Source organism: Ursus americanus, chromosome 21, assembly GCF_024610735.1.
Source record: "Ursus americanus isolate L20-20 chromosome 21, mUrsAme1.1.p, whole genome shotgun sequence".
NCBI classification, from domain to species: Eukaryota; Metazoa; Chordata; class Mammalia; order Carnivora; family Ursidae; genus Ursus; species Ursus americanus.
This window is the reverse complement of record NC_142147.1, coordinates 39,061,759-39,080,811: the sequence shown is the minus strand read 5'-3', so window position 1 is coordinate 39,080,811 and position 19,053 is coordinate 39,061,759. Positions and strand designations below refer to the sequence as shown.

At 46.1% G+C, this 19,053-nt stretch overlaps 1 protein-coding gene across 1 annotated transcript in view; it reads left to right on the top strand.

Moving 5' to 3' along the window:
• RHPN2 (rhophilin Rho GTPase binding protein 2) overlaps window positions 1–19,053 on the top strand; it is a 57,958-nt gene that overhangs the window by 20,317 nt on the left and 18,588 nt on the right. Inside the window, exons 3-6 of the mRNA XM_045796168.2 lie at window positions 6,267–6,395; window positions 8,835–8,910; window positions 18,017–18,094; window positions 18,394–18,518. Coding sequence (XP_045652124.1) covers window positions 6,267–6,395; window positions 8,835–8,910; window positions 18,017–18,094; window positions 18,394–18,518 — 408 coding nt within the window. The remainder of the gene's footprint in view (window positions 1–6,266; window positions 6,396–8,834; window positions 8,911–18,016; window positions 18,095–18,393; window positions 18,519–19,053) is intronic.

Genomic DNA, 19,053 nt, shown 5'->3' with positions numbered 1-19,053 from the left:
ATGGATGTCTGGATTTCCCCCACTTTTTGGCTATTATGAGTAATGCTACTATAAACATCACATACACATCTTTGTTGGGATGTAAGTTTCCATTTTTCTTACATAGATTCCTAGGAGTGGACTACTTGGTTATATGGTAAGTTTACATGTAACATTTTTATTTTTTAAAAAGATTTATTTATTTATTTGAGAGAGAGAAAGGGAGAGAGAGAGTGAATGGCAGGAAGACAGAGAGGGAGAATCCGCATGCAGACTCTCTGCTGAGCATGGAGCCCAATGCAGGGCTCGATCTCATGACCCTGAGATCATGACCTAAGCCAAAATCAAGAGCCGGATGCTTAACCAAGAGAGCCACCCAGGTGGCCCAGATATTTCACATTTTTAGAAACTACTCAGCTGTTTTCCAAAGGGCTGTGTCATTTACATTCAGCAGTGTGTGAGAGTTCCAGTTTCTCTACATCCTCCTCAACACTTGTTATTGTTTCTTTTTTATTACAGTCAGTCTAGCTGTGTATTGATACCTCATTATGGTTTTAAATTGTATTTCCCTATACTGATTCAAGACATGCAGCACCTTTTTGTGTGCTTGTTAGACATTCATATAAATTCTTTTTTTTTATTTTTTATTTATTTTATTTTTATTTATTTATTTTTAAAAGATTTTTATTTATTTATTTGACAGAGATAGAGACAGCCAGCGAGAGAGGGAACACAAGCAGGGGGAGTGGGAGAGGAAGAAGCAGGCTCATAGTGGAGGAGCCTGATGTGGGGCTCGATCCCAGAACGCCGGGATCACGCCCTGAGCCGAAGGCAGACGCTTAACCGCTGTGCCACCCAGGTGCCCCAGACATTCATACATATTCTTTAGTAAAATGTCTATTCAAGTCTTTGTCCATTTCATTAATTCAGAAAGTTGCAGGATATACAATCAATATACAGGAATATGTCGTATTTCTATACACCAATAAGGAATTATCAGAAAGAGAAATTAATATTGCCATTTACAATTGCATCAAAAATAATAAAATACCTAAGAATAAATTTAACAAAAGAGGTGAAAGACCTGTACGCTGGAAACAATTGAAAGACATTGAAGGCACAAATAAATGTAAAAATATCCTATGCTCATGAATTGGAAGAATTAATATCGTTCAAATGTCCATACAGCCAAAGCAATCTACAAATTCAGTACAATCCCTATCAAAATTCCAACAGCACTTTTTAAGAATAGATAAAACAATTCTAAAATTTCCATGGAGGGTTGCCTGGGTGGCTCAGTTGGGTAAGCGTCTGCTGTCAGCTCAGGTCGTGATCCCAGGGCCCAGGGATCGAGTCCCACATTGGGCTCCTTGCTTGGTGAGGAGCCTGCTTCTCCCTTTACCCCTCCCCTGGCTTGTGCGCTCCCTCCCTCTCTCTCTCTCTCTCATAAATAAAATCTTTAAAAATAAAATATCTTTAAAAATAAAATAAATAAAATAAAATTCCCACAGAACCACAAAAGAGTCTGAATAATCAAAGCAATCTGGAACAAAGCTGGAGGTATCACGCTTCTGGATTTCAAACTATATTACACAGCTATAGTAATCAAAACAGTATCGTATTGGCATAAAAACAGACACATAGATGAGTGAAACAGAATAGAGAGTGCAGAAATAAACCCATGCATATATGGTCAATTAACTGAATACAGAGGAGCCAAGAATGTACAATGGAGAAAGGATAGTCTCTTAGTGACGGGGAAACTGCACAGCCATGTGCAAAAGATGAAGCTGGACCACTGTCTTACATGATACACAAAAATTAACTCAAAATGAATTAGAGACTTGAGTATAAGACCTGAAACCATAGAAGTCCTAGAAGAAAACATAGGGGGTAAGCCCCTGGACATTGATTGTGGTGAGGATTTTTTGGATTTGACACCAGAAGTAAAACCAACAAAAGCAAAAAATAAACACCTGGGATTACATCAGACTACAAAACTGCACAGCAAGGACCAGCAACAAAATGAAAAGGCAGCCTATTGAATGGGAGAAAATATTTGTAAATCACCTATCTGAGAAAGGGTTCATATCCAAAGTATATAGAGAACTCATACAATTCAGTAACACAAAAACGATCTGATTAAAAAATGGGCAGAGGATCTGAATAGACATTTTTCCAAAGAAGATATAAGATGGCCAACAGACACATGAAAAGATGCCCAACATCACTCATCAGCAGGGAACGGCAAATCGAAACCACAGTGAAACCTCACACCTGTTAGAAGGGCTGTTATCAAAAAGAGAAGAAATAACAAGTGTTCATGAGGACTGGAGAAAAGGGAACCCTCGCGCACTGTTCGTGGGAATGTAAATTGGTGCAGCCACTATGGAAAACAGTATGGAGTTCCCGTAAAAGAACTAAAATTAGAACTACCATGTGATCCAGCGATTCCACTTCTGGGTCTTTATCCGAGGAAAACAAAAAATTAACTCAAAAATGTATGCACCCCCATGTTCATTGAAGTATTATTTATAACAGCCAAGATACGGAAAACAACCTAAGTGTTCATCAGTGGATGAACGGATAAAGAAGATGGTGTGTATATACAGTGTAATGCTATTTGGCCATAAAGAAGCATGAAATCTTGCCATTCGTGACAACATGGACCTCGAGGGCATGTGCTAAGTGAACTAAGTCAAACAGAAACAGAAATACCGCATGATCCCATTTATATGTGGAATCTTTATTTAAAAAAAAAAGCTCATAGATAAGAGAACAGATGGATGCTTGCCAGAGTTGGGGATTGGGAGATGGGTGAAATAGGTAAAAGGGGTCAAGAGGCACAAACTTTCAGTTATAAAATAAAACAGTCATGGGGATTTAATGTACAGCATGGTGACTATAGTTAGTAACACCGTATGGCATATTTTAAAGTTGCTAAGAGAGTAAATCTTAAAAGGTTTTATCACAAGAAAAAGCTCTGTAACTGTGGTGGTGAATGTTAACTAGATTTATAGTGATGATCATTTTGCAATATATATAAATATGGAATCATTATGTTTTATACCTGAAACTAATATAATGTTGTATTCGGTTACATCTCAATTTAAAAAAAATCTTTTGCCCGTTAAAAAAAATTGTATGTCTTTTTATTATTTAATTAACAGAACTCTTTATATATTCTAGATACAAATTCTCTATCAGATATATAATCTGCAAATATTTTTCTCCCAGGCTGTGGCTTGTGTTTTCTTTTTTTTTTCCTTTTATGATGTCTTCTGAATCACAGAAGTTTTCTTTTTTCTTTTTTTTTTTTTTTAAGATTTTATTTATTCATTCGACAGAGAGAGAGACAGCCAGCGAGAGAGGGAACACAAGCAGGGGGAATGGGAGAGGAAGAAGCAGGCTCATAGCGGAAGAGCCTGATGTGGGGCACAACGCCGGGATCACGCCCTGAGCCGAAGGCAGACGCTTAACCGCTGTGCCACCCAGGCGCCCCTGAATCACAGAAGTTTTTAAATTTGACAGAATTCAGTTTGATTTCTTCTTTCATGGATTGTGCTTTTGGTGTATAGCAAAGAACACTTCGCCCAGCCCAAGGTCATGAAGATTTTCTTCTATATTTTCTTCTAGACGTGGTAGAGTTTTAGCTCTTACATTGAAGTCTGTGGTCCATTTTTTAAAAGATTTTATTTATTCATTTGAGAGAGAGAGAGTGAACGAGCATGAGCAGGGCAGAGGGGGTGCAGAGGGAGAGGGAGAAGCAGACGCCCTCCTGAGCAGGGAGCCGGACACAGGGCTCCATCCCAGGACCCTGAGATCACGCCCTGAGCCAAAGGCAGACGCTCAACAGACTGAGCCACCCAGGTGCCCCCATCTCTGATCCATTTTGACTTAATATTTATGTATGGGATGAGATTTAGATTGAGGTTTATTTTTTGTGGATTGTGCAGAAAAGAGTTATCAGAGCAGACCTGAGACAGCTATCCTTAGAAAGCCCGCTTGCAAGGTTAGCCCTTGGCTAGTGTCTGGAAACTTAATTTCAGGATAGTCTCCGCCGTTTCCAGAACTGGTAAGAGGGGCTCACTGTGCCTGAACTGTTTGCACAAACAGTATGGTTTATAAATGCTGAGCACCTGCTTTCCTTCTAGGGGGTCTGGAATTGTGGAACATGCTAGACACAAGTGCCCATCTGACCAGTCCCCAGTAAAAACCTAGGGCACCATGGCTCGAATGGGCTTCCTGAGTGGATAGCATTTCACACGTGTTGTCAGAACACTACTGGAGGAGTTTAGCACGTCAGGTGTGCAAAGAGGACTCTTTGCAGCCTGTGCCTGGTGTCCTCCAGACCTCACCCCATGTACCTTTCCCTTTTGCTGTAATAAATCAGGGCCATGAGTACAACTATGTTATGAATCCTGTGAGCCCTCCTAGTGGATCACTGAATGTGGGGGTGATCCTGGGGACACTGTTGAAAAGACTGTCTTTCCTTCTTTGAAATGTCTTGTCACCTTTATGCAAATCAATTGACTGTAAATGTAAGGATTTATTTCTGGATTCTGTTCTGTTCCGTTGCCTGTCCTTACATCAATACTACATTATCTTGATTGCTGTGGATCTGTGGTAAGTTTTAAAATCCAATAGCATAAATCCTCCAACTTTGTTCTTTTTCAAAACTATTTGGCTTCTAGGTGCTTTGCATTTCCATACAAATTTTAGGATCAGTTTGTGAATTTCTACTGAAAAGCTCACTGGGATTTTGACCGGAACTGCATTGCATTGATAGATGAATTAGGGAGAATTGACACCTTGACAATAGTGAATCTTCCAGTCCGTGAACATGGACTGTCTCGCCATTTAATATGCAGTGTTTTGTAGTCTTCAGTGTACGAGTCTTACCCTTCTTTTGCTAAATTTATTTCAAAATATTTTACTCTTTTTTGATGCTATTGTGGATGAAATTGTTTTCTTAATTTCATCTTAAGAGCGCTCATTGCTGGTAGTGGAGATAAAATTGATTCTTACATATTGAATTGTATCCTGTGCCCTTACTGAGTGTATTAGTGCTAGTATGTGTTTTGTGAATGCCTGGGGATTTTCTACATACAAGATTATGTCATCTATGAATAAAGATTCCTTCCTTTCCAATCCAGATGCCTTTAATTTCTTTGTTTACCTATTGTCACTGGTTCGAAGTTCTAGTACAGTCGTGATTAGAAGTGGCAAAAGCAGATGTCATTGTCTTGTTCCTGATCATAATGGAGAAGCATGGCTTTCACCACTAGTATGATGTTAGCTTTGGGTTTTTGTAGGTGCGTTTTATCAAGTTTTGTAAATTCTTGTTTGTTCCCAGTTTGTTGAGAATTTTTATCATGAATCTGTGTTGGACTTTATCCCATACTTCTTTTGTATCTATTGAGAGGACCATGTGTTTTTTTATCCTATATCCTAGTAATACAGTATGTTACAATAATTGATTTTCAGGTATTAAACCAACTTTGCAATCCTGGGATAAGTCCCACTTGGTTGTGGTATATAATCCTTGTTAAATGTGGCTAGGTTCGGCTTGTTAATATTTTGTTGAGGATTTTTGCGTATATATTCATGAAGGATGTCGGTTTATTGTTTTACTTTCTTGTGATGTCTTCCTCTAGTCTGGGTCAGGGTTAGACTAGACCTCTTAGAATGAGCTGGGGAGCGTTACCTCCTTCTCTGTTTTCTTTTTCTTTTTCTTTTTTTTTTTTTTTTTACAGATTTTATTTATTTATTTGACAGAGATAGAGACAGCCAGTGAGAGAGGGAACACAAGCAGGGGGAGTGGGAGAGGAAGAAGCAGGCTCATAGCGGAGGAGCCTGATGTGGGGCTCGATCCCAGAACGCTGGGATCACGCCCTGAGCCGAAGGCAGATGCTTAACCGCTGTGCCACCCAGGCGCCCCCTCCTTCTTTGTTTTCTTATCCATTTCCTTTCAAGGGGATAATTTATGGTCTTTTTTGGGTGGCTGGAAGCAGGTCTCTTTTCTCTTCTCAAAGCTGATTCTCTGCAGGGATGTCTTAAGATTTATGTCTGGTAGCTTAGTCTATCAGCCACGTCCCAGGTGCATTTACTGGCAGGCGTGGCTCAAGATGGGCCAGGTGCGGGCATCTCAGAGACATCTGGTCACCTCTGGCCCTCACATCTGCAAGTGAACCCTCCAAACTTCCTTATGGGGCCTGGGAGGTCTGTTCCCCTGGCAACTGGGCAACCTGGCTGAAGGCACTTTTCTCCCCCTACTTTTCCAACAGAGCAGCTACGAACCACAAGGTACGGGAGCAGGTGCGCCTGGAACTGAGCTTTGTGAACTCAGATCTGCAGATGCTTAAGGAAGAGCTGGAGGGGCTCAACATCTCAGTGGGAGTCTACCAGAGCACGGAGTAAGTGGGGGCAATGCTGCTTCGAGTTACTCTCTGAGCCTCGGAACGTGCCTTATCGGGATGGTGCCCAGATAGACGTGAGAGTGTGGCCGACCCTGCTTTGGGAAGAGAGGGATCGATCAGTTTGAGGATTGAGCATGGTACAAGAATCAAGGGACGAACAGATGGGGTTTGTTGGAAACACCTGGGCAGTTGGACAGAAAGGCATCTAACTGTCCTTGGACCCTTGCGGCATAGTTTTAGGGAAGAGCCATGTGACTGGGTCCGGATGAAGAGATGGCATCTCTCACATGGCTTTGCCATAAAGATGCCCTGGACACCCACTTGTGGTTAGATTTGAGAGCCTGCCTGCTCTCAGGTGGGGGCCCACACTGCCCTCCCTCCTTCCCTGTCAGCCTCCTCACCATGCACAGGGCCTGACTGGCTCATTCTGTGGATGGGACACAAAAACGCATAAACTACTTGATAGGGGTCATTTACCTCAAAGATTAAGGGGACCCATGTGAGTTCCCTGAGGGGATGCTTCAGAAATGTGCCCCAGTAAATCTTTGAGAAACAAATGTCGGAATTCAGAAGCCTCCCCTGGGAGTGTCTGTGAGAGGCGTGGTATTGAGGCGGGGCCTTCAGGAAAGCTCAGAAAGTCTCCCCAAGGTGAGCTACCTTTGAAAGAGAGGTCCCTCTTTATAGAGAAATAACTTTGAGAAGCTTTTTGTGGGCAACTGAGACTTCTCAAAAGGTAGGTGAGCTCCAGGGGAGACTCGGTGAGTGAATAGTCCTGCGGATTCACAAAAGGATGACATTTGGGAACCTGGAGTCACCTTTGGATTGTCCCCAAGCCTCTGCATGGCGCGTGGGTGTTTTTCAGGGCCGGAGGGAAAGCGTTTGTGTGTGGAACCTCTGCTGTTCCTTCTGTGATGTCCGTGTGTCCTGGCTCGCTCACCTGTGGGCTCCCAGTGTGGGTTTGAACACCTACTCAGAACACTAAATGAGAGGCTTCTCCCAGCCTCCGCTGTGGTAGTAAATTCCAGTGTTCTGCCCAAAGGTCGAAGTTCCTTGAGTAAGTGAGGCAGGGCCCGACTTCGCTGGTAAATGTAGGATGTTTCATATTCCCACTTGCTGCCTGGAGTGCGGGCACAAAGGCCCCTGCGTGATTACAGCCTGGCTCTTGTTTGCTGGGAGGTCCCCTGCGCCGTCGGGAAGAGGGGAGAGAGAGGTAATGACGCCTTGGGCTCGCCTCCACCCCCTTCCTGTTTTCAAAGCGGATTGTTTCTTTCTAAGCACAGTTGATCTTTAAACACTTCTGTGAGGCAGGCCGGGAAGAAACGGTCTGGCTGGGCAGATGAGAAAACACGAGGCTGGAGGTCATGGAGGGAGTTAGGTTAGCGCCAGGTTGGGGCTGGGGTGCCCTGGCTGCTCTCCCCAGTCACGGGGAGAACAGGCCTTGCCTCCAGCCCCAGTGGGGTGAGGGCAGGAGGGTGCTGGGCGCAGAGGAGAGAGGCACGGTCCATCCTGTCTCCTTCCAGTAGGGTCCAGCTTTCCCTGCAGGCTTCGGGGAAGCCACACGCCCCCACGGTTGGATGGCGCAGCCCGTGGTTTTCCCGCGGCCACGGAGGCAGTTCCAGCTTGCAGCTGCATTGTCCGCTCAGCCTGCTCCGCATTCCTGGCCTTCTCCCTGGCTGGGCTGAGCGGCCCCAGGAGGTCTCCTGTTACAGGTCAGGGAGCTAAATCCCTGTTTGCAAAACACAGCCCGAGCCCCCTTTACTTCCTGTTGGCCCTGCCCCTGTCCCTAAGAATGTAGGCTCAGGGCATACTTCCAGGGTGACCGGTGGGGGAACTGAGTGGTCAGTTGGGGAGGAGCCGCCTGGGGGGCAAGTAGCTGGCCAGCGCGTGACCGTAGGCTGGAGCTGGGTGCATTTAGGTATCAGAAGGGGCCCCGGCCCTCAAGGCCTTCCCCATACAGGTGATGGGACACCGAGGGGGACACGCCCCATCAGAGGAGGCCCCCGAGGGCCCAGGATTGGAGGGCCGCAGGAGAGGTGGGACCCGCCCTGGTGAGGAATGGGGGAGGAGGGTGGGGATGGGAGCTGATGAAGGAGGTCCACTGGCAGTGTGGTGCGTGCAGGTCGGGGAGCAGTGCACGCCCCAGGCCCAGGCCCTGCCACACAGGAGGTCCTCGGTGCAGTCGTTGAAAGAACAGTGGAGGTCGGGACCTCGGTCAAGGTGGTAGGCCTCCTGTGTTAGGCTGCATAGTCCAGAAGTCACAGGGCATTGGGATTGGGCTTAGAACAGAGACAGGCAGGTGACCAGAGTCATCTTCATGGAACATGAAGCAGTGTGTGTGTGGGACTGGCGTCCAGAGGTGGGGGTGCCCTGAGTGGGCTGCTGGGCGCAGAGCGGCCGGGGTCACAATGTTCACATACCTTGCTGTGTTCCTTATAGGGAGGCATTTACGGTCCCACTGATTCCACTTGGCCTGAAGGAAACCAAGGATGTTGACTTCTCCGTCGTTCTCAAGGTAAATCTCAAAGCAGTGGACGCTGAGCTCACTGTTTGAAAAGACAAACTAGGAATTGTGTATCCCTTGCAAGCGGCCTTAGGCTCAGTGGGCTGAGTGTCATTTGATTTGTGTGGGGTGCCCCCACGCCCCTCAGCAAGCCAGCGAACCTTATGCCGTCTGTCCTCTTGTGATTGCACCATCTTTGGTCCCTCCGAGGCTCAGGGGCCCCGGAAGGCAAGTTAGAAACCTGGGCCTGCCCTCTCCAGGAGGCCAAGCCAGAGATGGTCCGTGGAGGACGTGCTTTGGTTTTAAAATTGTACCCTATTTTAATCTTTTCTTAAATTTGGTAACCAATTTAGGCCCTGTTTATGGGAGAAGTGCTAATTTTTCCCCCAACATTTTATTAGGAAAATTTCTAAACTTAGAGAAAAACTGAAAGAATTTTGCTGTGAATCTCTGTGTCCTCAGGACCCAGATTCTACCATGAACATTTTGCTAGGGTTACTTAATCAGATTTATCCATCTGTGCATGCCTGCATCAATATACCAATCCATCCTGTTTTTTAACGTCTTTCACAGTAAATCACACATGTTTGGTTCACTATCTTTAAATACTTGAATAGCTGGAATTTATGGGGTTTTTTGTCCTCCACGAATTCCTGGGGATCCAGCCTCCTTCTCCCTCTCTTTCTTCTGTCCTCCTCCTCTCCCTTCTTTTTCTGATTTTTTTCCTCTCCTTTTAAAAAAATTACAGCTTTTTTTTTTTTAAGATTTTATTTATTTGAGAGAGAAGAGAGAGAGCATGAGTGAGAGCATGAGCGGGGGGGAGGGGAGAATCAGAGGAAGAGGGAGAAGCAGACTCTCCACTGAGTGGGGAGCCCATCCCATGCAGGTCTTGATCCTAGGACCCTGGGATCATGACCTGGGCCAAAGGCAGATGTTTAACTGACTGAGCCATCCAGGTGCCCCCAAAATAACAGCTTAAAAAAAAAAAAGAGTATCTGGCCTCCCCTTCACTGTGGGGGTCCCTGGTAAGCAGCTGCTACCTGTAGGCCACCTGTGCCTGTCACCGTGCTGGATGCTGGTGACGTCACGGTTACATTCTAGGCCTGTGGTTCAATGGGGGATTCGGAGGGGAAGTGGAATAGGTGCTTTGGTGCAGGACCCCAGAGAGGCCTCACCCCCCTCCAGGGCCAGGACAGGCCTCCCTGTGCCCGGGATGCCCTCCCCTTCGTCCTCTTCCCAGCCGCGTCATTCTGAGTTTTAATGAATCCCCTCCAGGGTCCATTCAGGAGGAGAAAGGGGACGTGGGGTGGGAGGTAGTGCCTGCCTCTGAGCCCTCCAGCACAGGCGCGGTGGACGGCAGTGAACCCCAGTGTCATGAAAAATGCTTCCAAGTATTACGTTTCTTTTCACAGTAATCCTGTTAGTTGACTCATCTTGGACTACTTTTAGTTCAGAAAAGAAAAAAAATGATATGCATGTTGGGCACTGTAAAATGTGTCCTTTTAAAAGCAGTCGGTTGGTGCTTTGAAAGCTGCTGCACTTGACCCCCATTCTGGAGCAGAGGCCGCCAGTCTGTTGACAGAGGCTCTTTCACTCGGGGCCTTTTTGACTGCTGCCTTGTTTACATCTAGGTCCCGGTCCCTGTCAATTTGGGGTTTATTTTGGAGTTTGAGAAGGGACGCTGGTAGTCTCACAGGACTCGGGATCCCACGAGATTTGATTTCTCTGGGTAGAAAACAACCCAGGAGCTGCAGCTTTGTGCCAACTATTTCCAGGCTGCCTGAATTTACAGACGTCTCTGAGACTTGCCACATGTCTGTGAGACTCAAGACAATCCTTGCGTCTTTGGAAATGTCTTTAGGTGCTTTTGTAGAGTGGTTTCTTTTTTTCTTTCTTTTTTTTTTTTTTTTTAAGATTTTATTTATCTATTTGACAGAGAGAGACAGCGAGAGAGGGAACACAGGCAAGGCGAGTGGGAGAGGGAGAAGCAGGCTTCCTGCCAAGCAAGGAGCCCGACGCAGGGCTCGATCCCAGGACCCTGGGATCATGATCTGAGCCAAAGGCAGATGTTTAATGGCTGAGCCAACCAGGCGCCCCTCTTTCTTTTTTTTTTTTTAAGATTTTATTTATTTATTTGTGAGAGAGAGCGTGCACAAGCAGGGGGAGCAGCAGGCGAAGAGAGAAGCAGGCTCCCTGCTGAGTAGGGAGCCGGATGCAGGACTTGATCCGAGGACCCTGGGATCATAACTTGACCTGAAGGCAGATGCTGAGTCGACTGAGCCTCCCAGGTGTCCCTGTAGAGTGGTTTCTTTCGATTCTGTTTGCTGCTTGGAGCCAGGCTGCAGGAGTGCAGGCGTGTTAGAGGGAGACTTGGAGCAGCTTGGAGATTTCACGGGCATCTGTAAGATCTAAACGTGTCACGTGCTGGGTTCCACATTAAACTCAGCGGAGAAAAGAAATCACATGTTGCCGGCACGGCTAAGTGCTCTTCAGCCGAGGCTTCCAACCATGTCATTTTAGCCTAAAAGGGACTCTTGAGATGTCAGTCAGACGAAAATGAGAACCTCTGGGGACGTTCTGTTTTCTCCTTCCCACGTGTGTGCTGCAGAGTCCTGGGCAGGTGTAGTCCGGCCGGCTTCGTGAGGCCTGTCTTGCGCCTCCGTGTGCGTCCCTGTGACACTTCGTGGTCAGGAAAGCTTCACGCTGTGATTTGGTTCTATTTTTAAATAAATGGGCTTTCAAATGACCTCATTAAAAGGCATCGCCATGGGGCGCCTGGGTGGCTCAGTCAGTTAAGCGTCTGCCTTGGGCTCAGGTCATGATCTCAGGGTCCTGGGATGGAGCCTCACTTTGTGCTCCCTGCTCAGTGGGGAGTCTGCTTCTCCCTCCTCCCCTCCCCCGTTGTTTCGCACTCTCTCTCTCAAATCTTTTCAAAAAAGGCACCATCAGGGGCGCCTGGGTGGCACAGCGGTTAAGCGTCTGCCTCTGGCTCAGGGCGTGATCCTGGCGTTATGGGATCGAGCCCCACATCAGGCTCCTCTGCTATGAGCCTGCTTCTTCCTCTCCCACTCCCCCTGCTTGTGTTCCCTCTCTCACTGGCTGTCTCTATCTCTGTCAAATGAATAAATAAAATCTTTAAAAAAAAAAAAAAAAGGCACCATCAAAATAAATTCCCTTTCCAGAGAATTCAAGGTGGTTGGGTGGTTTTTTTTTCCTTTTGAATACAGCTTTATTTATTTATTTGTTTTGATTAAGAACAGGATTGCAAAACATTCAGAAAAATACCAAGACGTGGAAAGATCCCTCCCCGCCCCGTCCCTGCTGAGCTCGGTAACCTGCTCAGCACTTAATCTTTGGACACTGGGGCTCTTCCTCTAATCAGGGGCCTGACTCATGAGGGTGTGTGACTCATCCCCTCCCCTCTCTTAGGGCTCCCCGTGGTGCCTGCTCGTGGTAGATGCTGAACAGGGTGGCTGTTAATCTCGTTCCTTTGGCAGCTTCCAAATGCTTTCTGCTGTCTGCAACCCACTGCTGAGCGTCCGCACACTTTTCCCAGTGTCCTCTTTGGATAAATGGCTAGATACGGATTTGGTAGGTGGAAGATACGCCTGACCTACTTACCCACCAGAAGGGGTCCCGCCTTCATTCCTGCCTGCTGTGTGCGACCGCTTATCTTCCTGCCCCTTACGTTACGCTGGCTTTCGTTCACCATTTGGACTTTTTTATGATATCGTTTTGATTTTTGTGAAATCAGGCAAAATAGTGTCTTATAGTTTGCATTTCTCTGATCAGTACTACAGTTGGATACACTCTTGTGTATGTTTCTTTGGCCTTTACTGCTTTTGCCTGATTTCATAATGACTGTTTCTGCCCTTCCTCTGCTTTTCCACAGTTTTGCTCTTAATTTCTTACAAGAGTTCTTTTACATATGAAGGATATTAACCCTTGGTTATAATATTGCAAATTATTACTCTCAGTACGTTCGCTTCTTAATTTACCTTTTGTTATACAAGCAATAACAGGTTTAAAAAGTATAATATATATGTTTTTGCCACTGAGATTTTATGTTGTCGAATTTGCTAGTCCCTCCCTTTACAGTTCTGCCTCGATGATATGTTCAGAAAGGCACCCTCCGCACCAAGATGGCATAAATATTTAGCTATTGTTTCTCCCAGTTGTCTTGTTTCAGGTGTTTTTGCATCAAATCTTTCATCTATCTGGCATTAGTTTGGGGGGGCAAAAGATGAGGTGTAGGGCTATAACTTTTTATTTTCACCAAATGGGTAGCCAGTGTCCCCTGAACGCTATGTAAAGAAGCCATCTGTGGTGCTGGATGGTGTCCATTTCCCTCTGTGAGCACCGCCCCCCTCCCCCCATCTGCCTTCCTCTGTCCTGCTCTGTGCCAAGGAGGCCACAACAGGCTGGAGGGACTAGGAGGACAGCGAGGTTCGGGTATTTATTCTCCAGGTTGCCCAGCTGGCTTCCTTTTGCGTTGCTGGAGGGAAAGTCCTGGTGGCTTTGGGTGCCTACCTCAGGTAGCCATCTCTCCGGGTTTTCAAAGCTCCTTCTCCTTCTTGACCCTTTGGCTCTGGGATTCTAACGGCCCCGGAGGTTCTGCACCGTCCCTGCGGTTTCCCTTAACCCTGCCCGCACCACTCTGTTAGCCCTTTCCTTGAATTCACAGCGGGCACGCCGTCTGTGGGTGCCACCTTCTTCGTGTCCGAACCTGCTGGGTGCTCCAGCCTTTCCCACTTCCGTGGAATGCTGGCTTTTGTTATACACCTGGTTCTCGAGTCTACTTCCGTCTGTTTCTGACCCATGCCTGGTTTCATTGTCTATCCATTGCTCACTGTTTAATCCCTCTGTGTTTTAATAGCAATTAGAGCAAGCCTCCTTTATGACCATGCTTTTCCAAATGTTCTTGGCTTTTCTCCCACGTTTTTACTTCCATATTTTGTCAAGTTTCCCCAAAACAGTACTTTTGGGTTTTGATTGACATTTCATTAGATTCATCCCTCATGTAGGACAAAATTGTATCTTTACAATATTGCACATTTTCATCTGTGAACATAATATTTCTGATTGTTGATATGTCAACAAACAGCAGGTTTTATGCGGGGCAGGGACCATGTCTGTGTTATTAAGAAAAATGATTTAATGCTCCCCATTTGTAACACATGGGTGGATCTGGAGAATATACTGCTAAGTGAAAGAAGTCAATCAGAGAAACACAAATACCACACGATTTCACTCATATGTGGAATTTAAGAAACAAAACAAACGAAAAAAGAAAAAAGAGACACACGAAAAACCAGACTCTTAACTACAGAGAACTGCTGGTTCCCAGAGGGGGGTGGGGGGGGGGATGGGTGAAACAGGTGAAGGGGATTAAAAGCGCACTTCTCTTGATGAGCTCTGAGTCATGAGCTGTTGAATCGCTGTATTGTACACCTGAAACTAATATGTATGCTGACTATACTGGAAATTTTAAAAAATGCCTTAATGAGTACATGAAAGAATAAAATAACTTAGTCTTTCAGTAAAGCTTAATACTTAACTGCTTAGTGAATTCAGTTAATTTTTTCCCTGGGACTAATCATACTTTTGTTGAGATGGTGCAGTTGGGAAGTTATTGTTTCCCTGTTACATTTTTCTAACTGGTTAGGGCTTATATAAGAAGGAAAGACTATTGATTTATATCTTTAACTTTGTGGCCATTTCACTGAATACCTATTCTTTTAGTGGCTTTTCAGTTGACACTCTAGGTTTTGTAAACGTGCCATTAGTTTGCAAAAAAATTAAATTATTTTGTTTCTTCCTTTCTAGTATTTGTTTTAATTTGTTGGCTAGAGAACTTCAGAATTATGTCATAAGATAGAATTATGTTATGTAATCCTTGTCTTATCCCTGATGTTTACAGTGGGTTTCAGCTAGGTATTTTTTTTTTTTTTAAGATTTTATTTATTTATGTGACAGAGAGACAGCCAGCGAGAGAGGGAACACAGCAGGGGGAGTGGGAGAGGAAGAAGCAGGCTCATAGCGGAGGAGCCTGATGTGGGACTCGATCCCGGTACGCCGGGATCACGCCCTGAGCCGAAGGCAGACGCTTAAGGACTGCGCTACCCAGGCGCCCCTCAGCTAGGTATTTTTTATCCTACTATTTGGTAGGATAACATATTTAATATTAAACATATTTATGTTTAATCTAGCCTAGGAATGCATTTAGAATTTACCACAGTTCTCTTTGACTTTTATGGGGTTAACATAATTTTTTTTTTAAACTTACTTTAAGTGTAATTTGTCTCCTAATTTTAAGAAAAATTTTGCCAGAACAACATGCTGTCCTGAAAAGGATGTAGTTTCTCTCATCCCTGAGCATCTCCTGAGTGGTGACCCCTCACCCTGCTTTCAGGGATGTCATCAGAGAAGCCTCAGATGATCTTTGTCCTCCAGATTATTTTCACCATTATTAACACACGAATAACATAATTATAGTGGAAGATCATTTCAAATTTTACAAATGGTCATTGTGTTAGTAGAGGAGCTGATTCCAAACATCAGCACTTTAAGTCAAGTTGTGAAGAAAATCTGTGACATCAGGAGACCTGGGTGGCTCAGCTGGTTAAGCATCTGCCTTCGATTCAGGTCATAATCCCAGGGTCCTGGGATCAAGTCCTGCATTAGGCTCCTTGCTCAGCAGGGAGCTTGCTTCTCCCTCTGCCTCTCCCCTGCTTGTGCTCTCTCTCTCTCTGACAAATAAGTAAATAAAATCTTAAAAAAAAAAATTTGTGACATCATAAAATGAAAGGAAAAATTGGGTAAAAATGATGAAATTGAAAAACAGAAGGAGCCTCTATATATCCTTGGACACAGCAAGACATCTCAAACTTTATGCTGAGGAGTTAATCAAAGGTGTGCATGAGGATGACTGTCGTGGTATTATCTTTAATCCCAGAAATGTACAAGTAACTTAAAGAGGTTAAGAATATCATGATACATATTGGCTAGCACATAGTAGGTGCTCATTTTATTTGTTTAGTAAATGACTTGTAAGCTCATTACACTGGAGGTTTGCATAATCATTGAAAGTCATGTAATAGAGGGGCGGCTGGGTGGCTCAGTTGATACAGCGTTGACTCTTGATTTCAGTTCAGGTGATGGGATCGAGCCCCATGTCGGGCTCTGCACTCAGTGGGGGTCTGCTGGAGATTCTCTCCCTCTCCCTCTGCACCTTTCTCTCCCTGCGTGTTCACGGTCTTTCTCTCTCTTTCTCTAAAATAAATCTTTAAAACAATTTTTTTAAAGTCATGTTATATTTTGTGGCATATGAAAATGTTTGATACGTTGCCAGTGCAAAAAGAATAGCAGAGCAATGTGCATATTCATTCAACAGAACCCCATTTTTATAAGTCGAGGGTGTGTGAGCGTGCGTGTGTGGGTATGCACTGAACAGACAAAAAGTAGGAGGGGCTTTAGTGTAGAAAGTGTGTCATGAGGGGCGCCTGGGTGGCTCAGTTGGTTAAGCGGCTGCCTTTGGCTCAGGTCATGATCCCAGAGTCCTGGGATCGAGCCCCGCATCGGGCTCCCTGCTGGGCGGGAAGCCTGCTTCTCCCTCTCACATTCGCCCTCCTTCTGTTCTCTCTCTTGCTGTCTCTCTCCTTCAAATAAATAAATAAAATCTTTGAAAAAAAAAAAAGAAAGTGTGTCGTGAGAATCTGCTCACAGACACCTGAGCAAACATAGATGAACATGTCTTTCCTCCACTTTCCGGTAGCCAGGGAGAGCCAACACTTAGGGCAGATGGTATACAAGAAGCCACTCTCGATGCCCATTATACTATATTTTTTGTTTTTTCCCCATCATACTTGCCATTTTACAATGTATGATGTAATTTGCGTATTTATTTGTTTTTTAGATTTTATTTATTTGAGAGAGACAGAGAGCACGAGCTGGAGGGTGGGGGGCAGAGGGAGAAGGAGAATCCTCCCTGAGCAGGGATCCTGATGCAGGACATGATCCCAGGACCCTGTGATCATGAACTGAGCTGAAGGCAGACCTTTAACCGACTGAGCCACCCAGGCACCCCTAATTTACCTATTTGTTGTGCCTGTCACTTACTGTCTGTGCCCCCTTGTGAGAATAGAGGCCGCATGGGGAAGTCTTTAGGCTGTACGAACAGTGCCCGGACACAGCAGGTGCACATCCGTGTGTGCCGTATGACCGAATGAACTCACAGAGTGGTCATCAAACGCTGGACTGGGGACCTGGTTAGGGGTCTCATTCCGGTGCTTCATTTGTGGAAATGCCCAAAGCTGCTCTCACAAAGGTTCACATCGCAGGCCCTGAGGGTAGTAGCCTCATAACAGCCCCTAGGCATGAGTTTCCTTTGCCAGGAAGGCCCTGTGCCCAGGTACTGAAGGCAGCCCACAGACAGGATGAACATCGGAGCCCCCGAGTGTCTGGGATGTGTGCCAGAATTGTTCAATGTATTGTCACTTACACAGTCACTTGAGTGTGACGCAAAGACATTGTATTTTTTTCATTCTTTTTAAGTAGGCTCCGTGCCCAACTTGGGGCTTGAACTCATGACCCCGAGATCAAGCGTCATGTGCTCTACCAACTGAGCCACCCAGGTGCCCCCACAAACATGTCTTAAAATAAATAAGAACTTCAGGGGCACCTGGGTAGCGCAGTCGTTGAGCGTCTGCCTTCGGCTCAGGGCGTGATCCCGGCGTTCCGGGATCGAGTCCCACATCGGGCTCCTCTGCTGGGAGCCTGCTTCTTCCTCTCCCACTCCCCTGCTGTGTTCCCTCTCTCGCTGGCTGTCTCTCTGTCACATAAATAAATAAAATCTTTAAAAAATAAATAAATAAGTAAAATAAAAAAGAACTTCAACTTTCCTTTTTACTGAAGCCACAAAGGAACCTCTTTAAATATACATGCAGTTCAGAAAATAAATCCCACCATCCAGAAAATCACTGTAGCGTATTATCTCGTGGTTTCACGGATTCTACATGTATTTTTAAACCAGGGGAGGGGGGCACATTAGACATTCCTGTTTTACCTGCTTATGGTTTGGAATGACGCCTTACAGGATCTCATCTCCTTTTTCTTACAGGACTTTATCCTGGAACATTACAGTGAGGACAGCTCCCTGTATGAAGACGAAATAGCGGACTTGATGGATCTGAGACAGGTGCGGCGTTGCGTGCAGCGGGGAGGGGGGCCGCCAGAGCCTGCTGTGTCTTCAGGGTGGCTGGAGGTGATAGGGAGGCGCTTTCAGAACCCTCTGTGCACCCTGGCACATCTGGGGCAGGATTCCGGGACTCCTGAGCCCACCCCAGCCCCTTCCACCCCTCCCAGTGCTCAGGGTAGCAGCAGCGGGGGCGGGGGGGAGGCCCTGCAGACACAGCGTGTGCAACATCTGGGGTGGCCGTGTGCTGCGTCCTCACCTGCTACCCCCCCACCCCCCCGCGGTGGTTCCTCTCCCTCCAGGCTTGCCGGACGCCCAGCCGGGATGAGGCCGGGGTTGAACTGCTCACGACCTACTTCAATCAGCTGGGATTTGTGGAGAGCCGGTTCTTCCCGCCCACCCGACAGATGGGGATCTTGTTTACATGGTAGGTGCTCGAGGCCTCCGCTGCTGCCTTCCCCTTCAGCACCCCCCTCTTTCAAGCAGTCCCATTGCTACAGGAGAGCCTGGGGACACGTCGATAAGCGGGTGTTTATGTGTGAAGGGGATCCAAGGGGAGAAGGCTCCAACAGACCGTGGCTTCTCGAAGCAAGTGAGCCGAGGAGAAGAGGCCTTTTTTGTGTGTGCTCATTTTATTGCTGGGGAAACACGGGGGCTCTGGGGTGGAACTAACAAGAAGCAAGGTTCTTGTTCCAGATGGGACGGGGGATGGGAGTCGGGTTTTGTCCCAACGACAAAGGCAGCGAACAAAAATAGATCAGCTCTTAAAAACCTAAGCAGAGCAGTTGATTCTTCTCCAGAGTTGGTGTTTCTGAAGGTTAGTGCTGTTTAAATACGTCAGCGATGCGGTGCCTCTTCCCTGAGGGTACTTAGCCTAGGAGAAAGGAGAGTAAATCCCAGGAGCCGCAGGGCATGGTCGGAGCCACATTGAGCACCGCTGGGCTACGGATGCCGGATGCCGT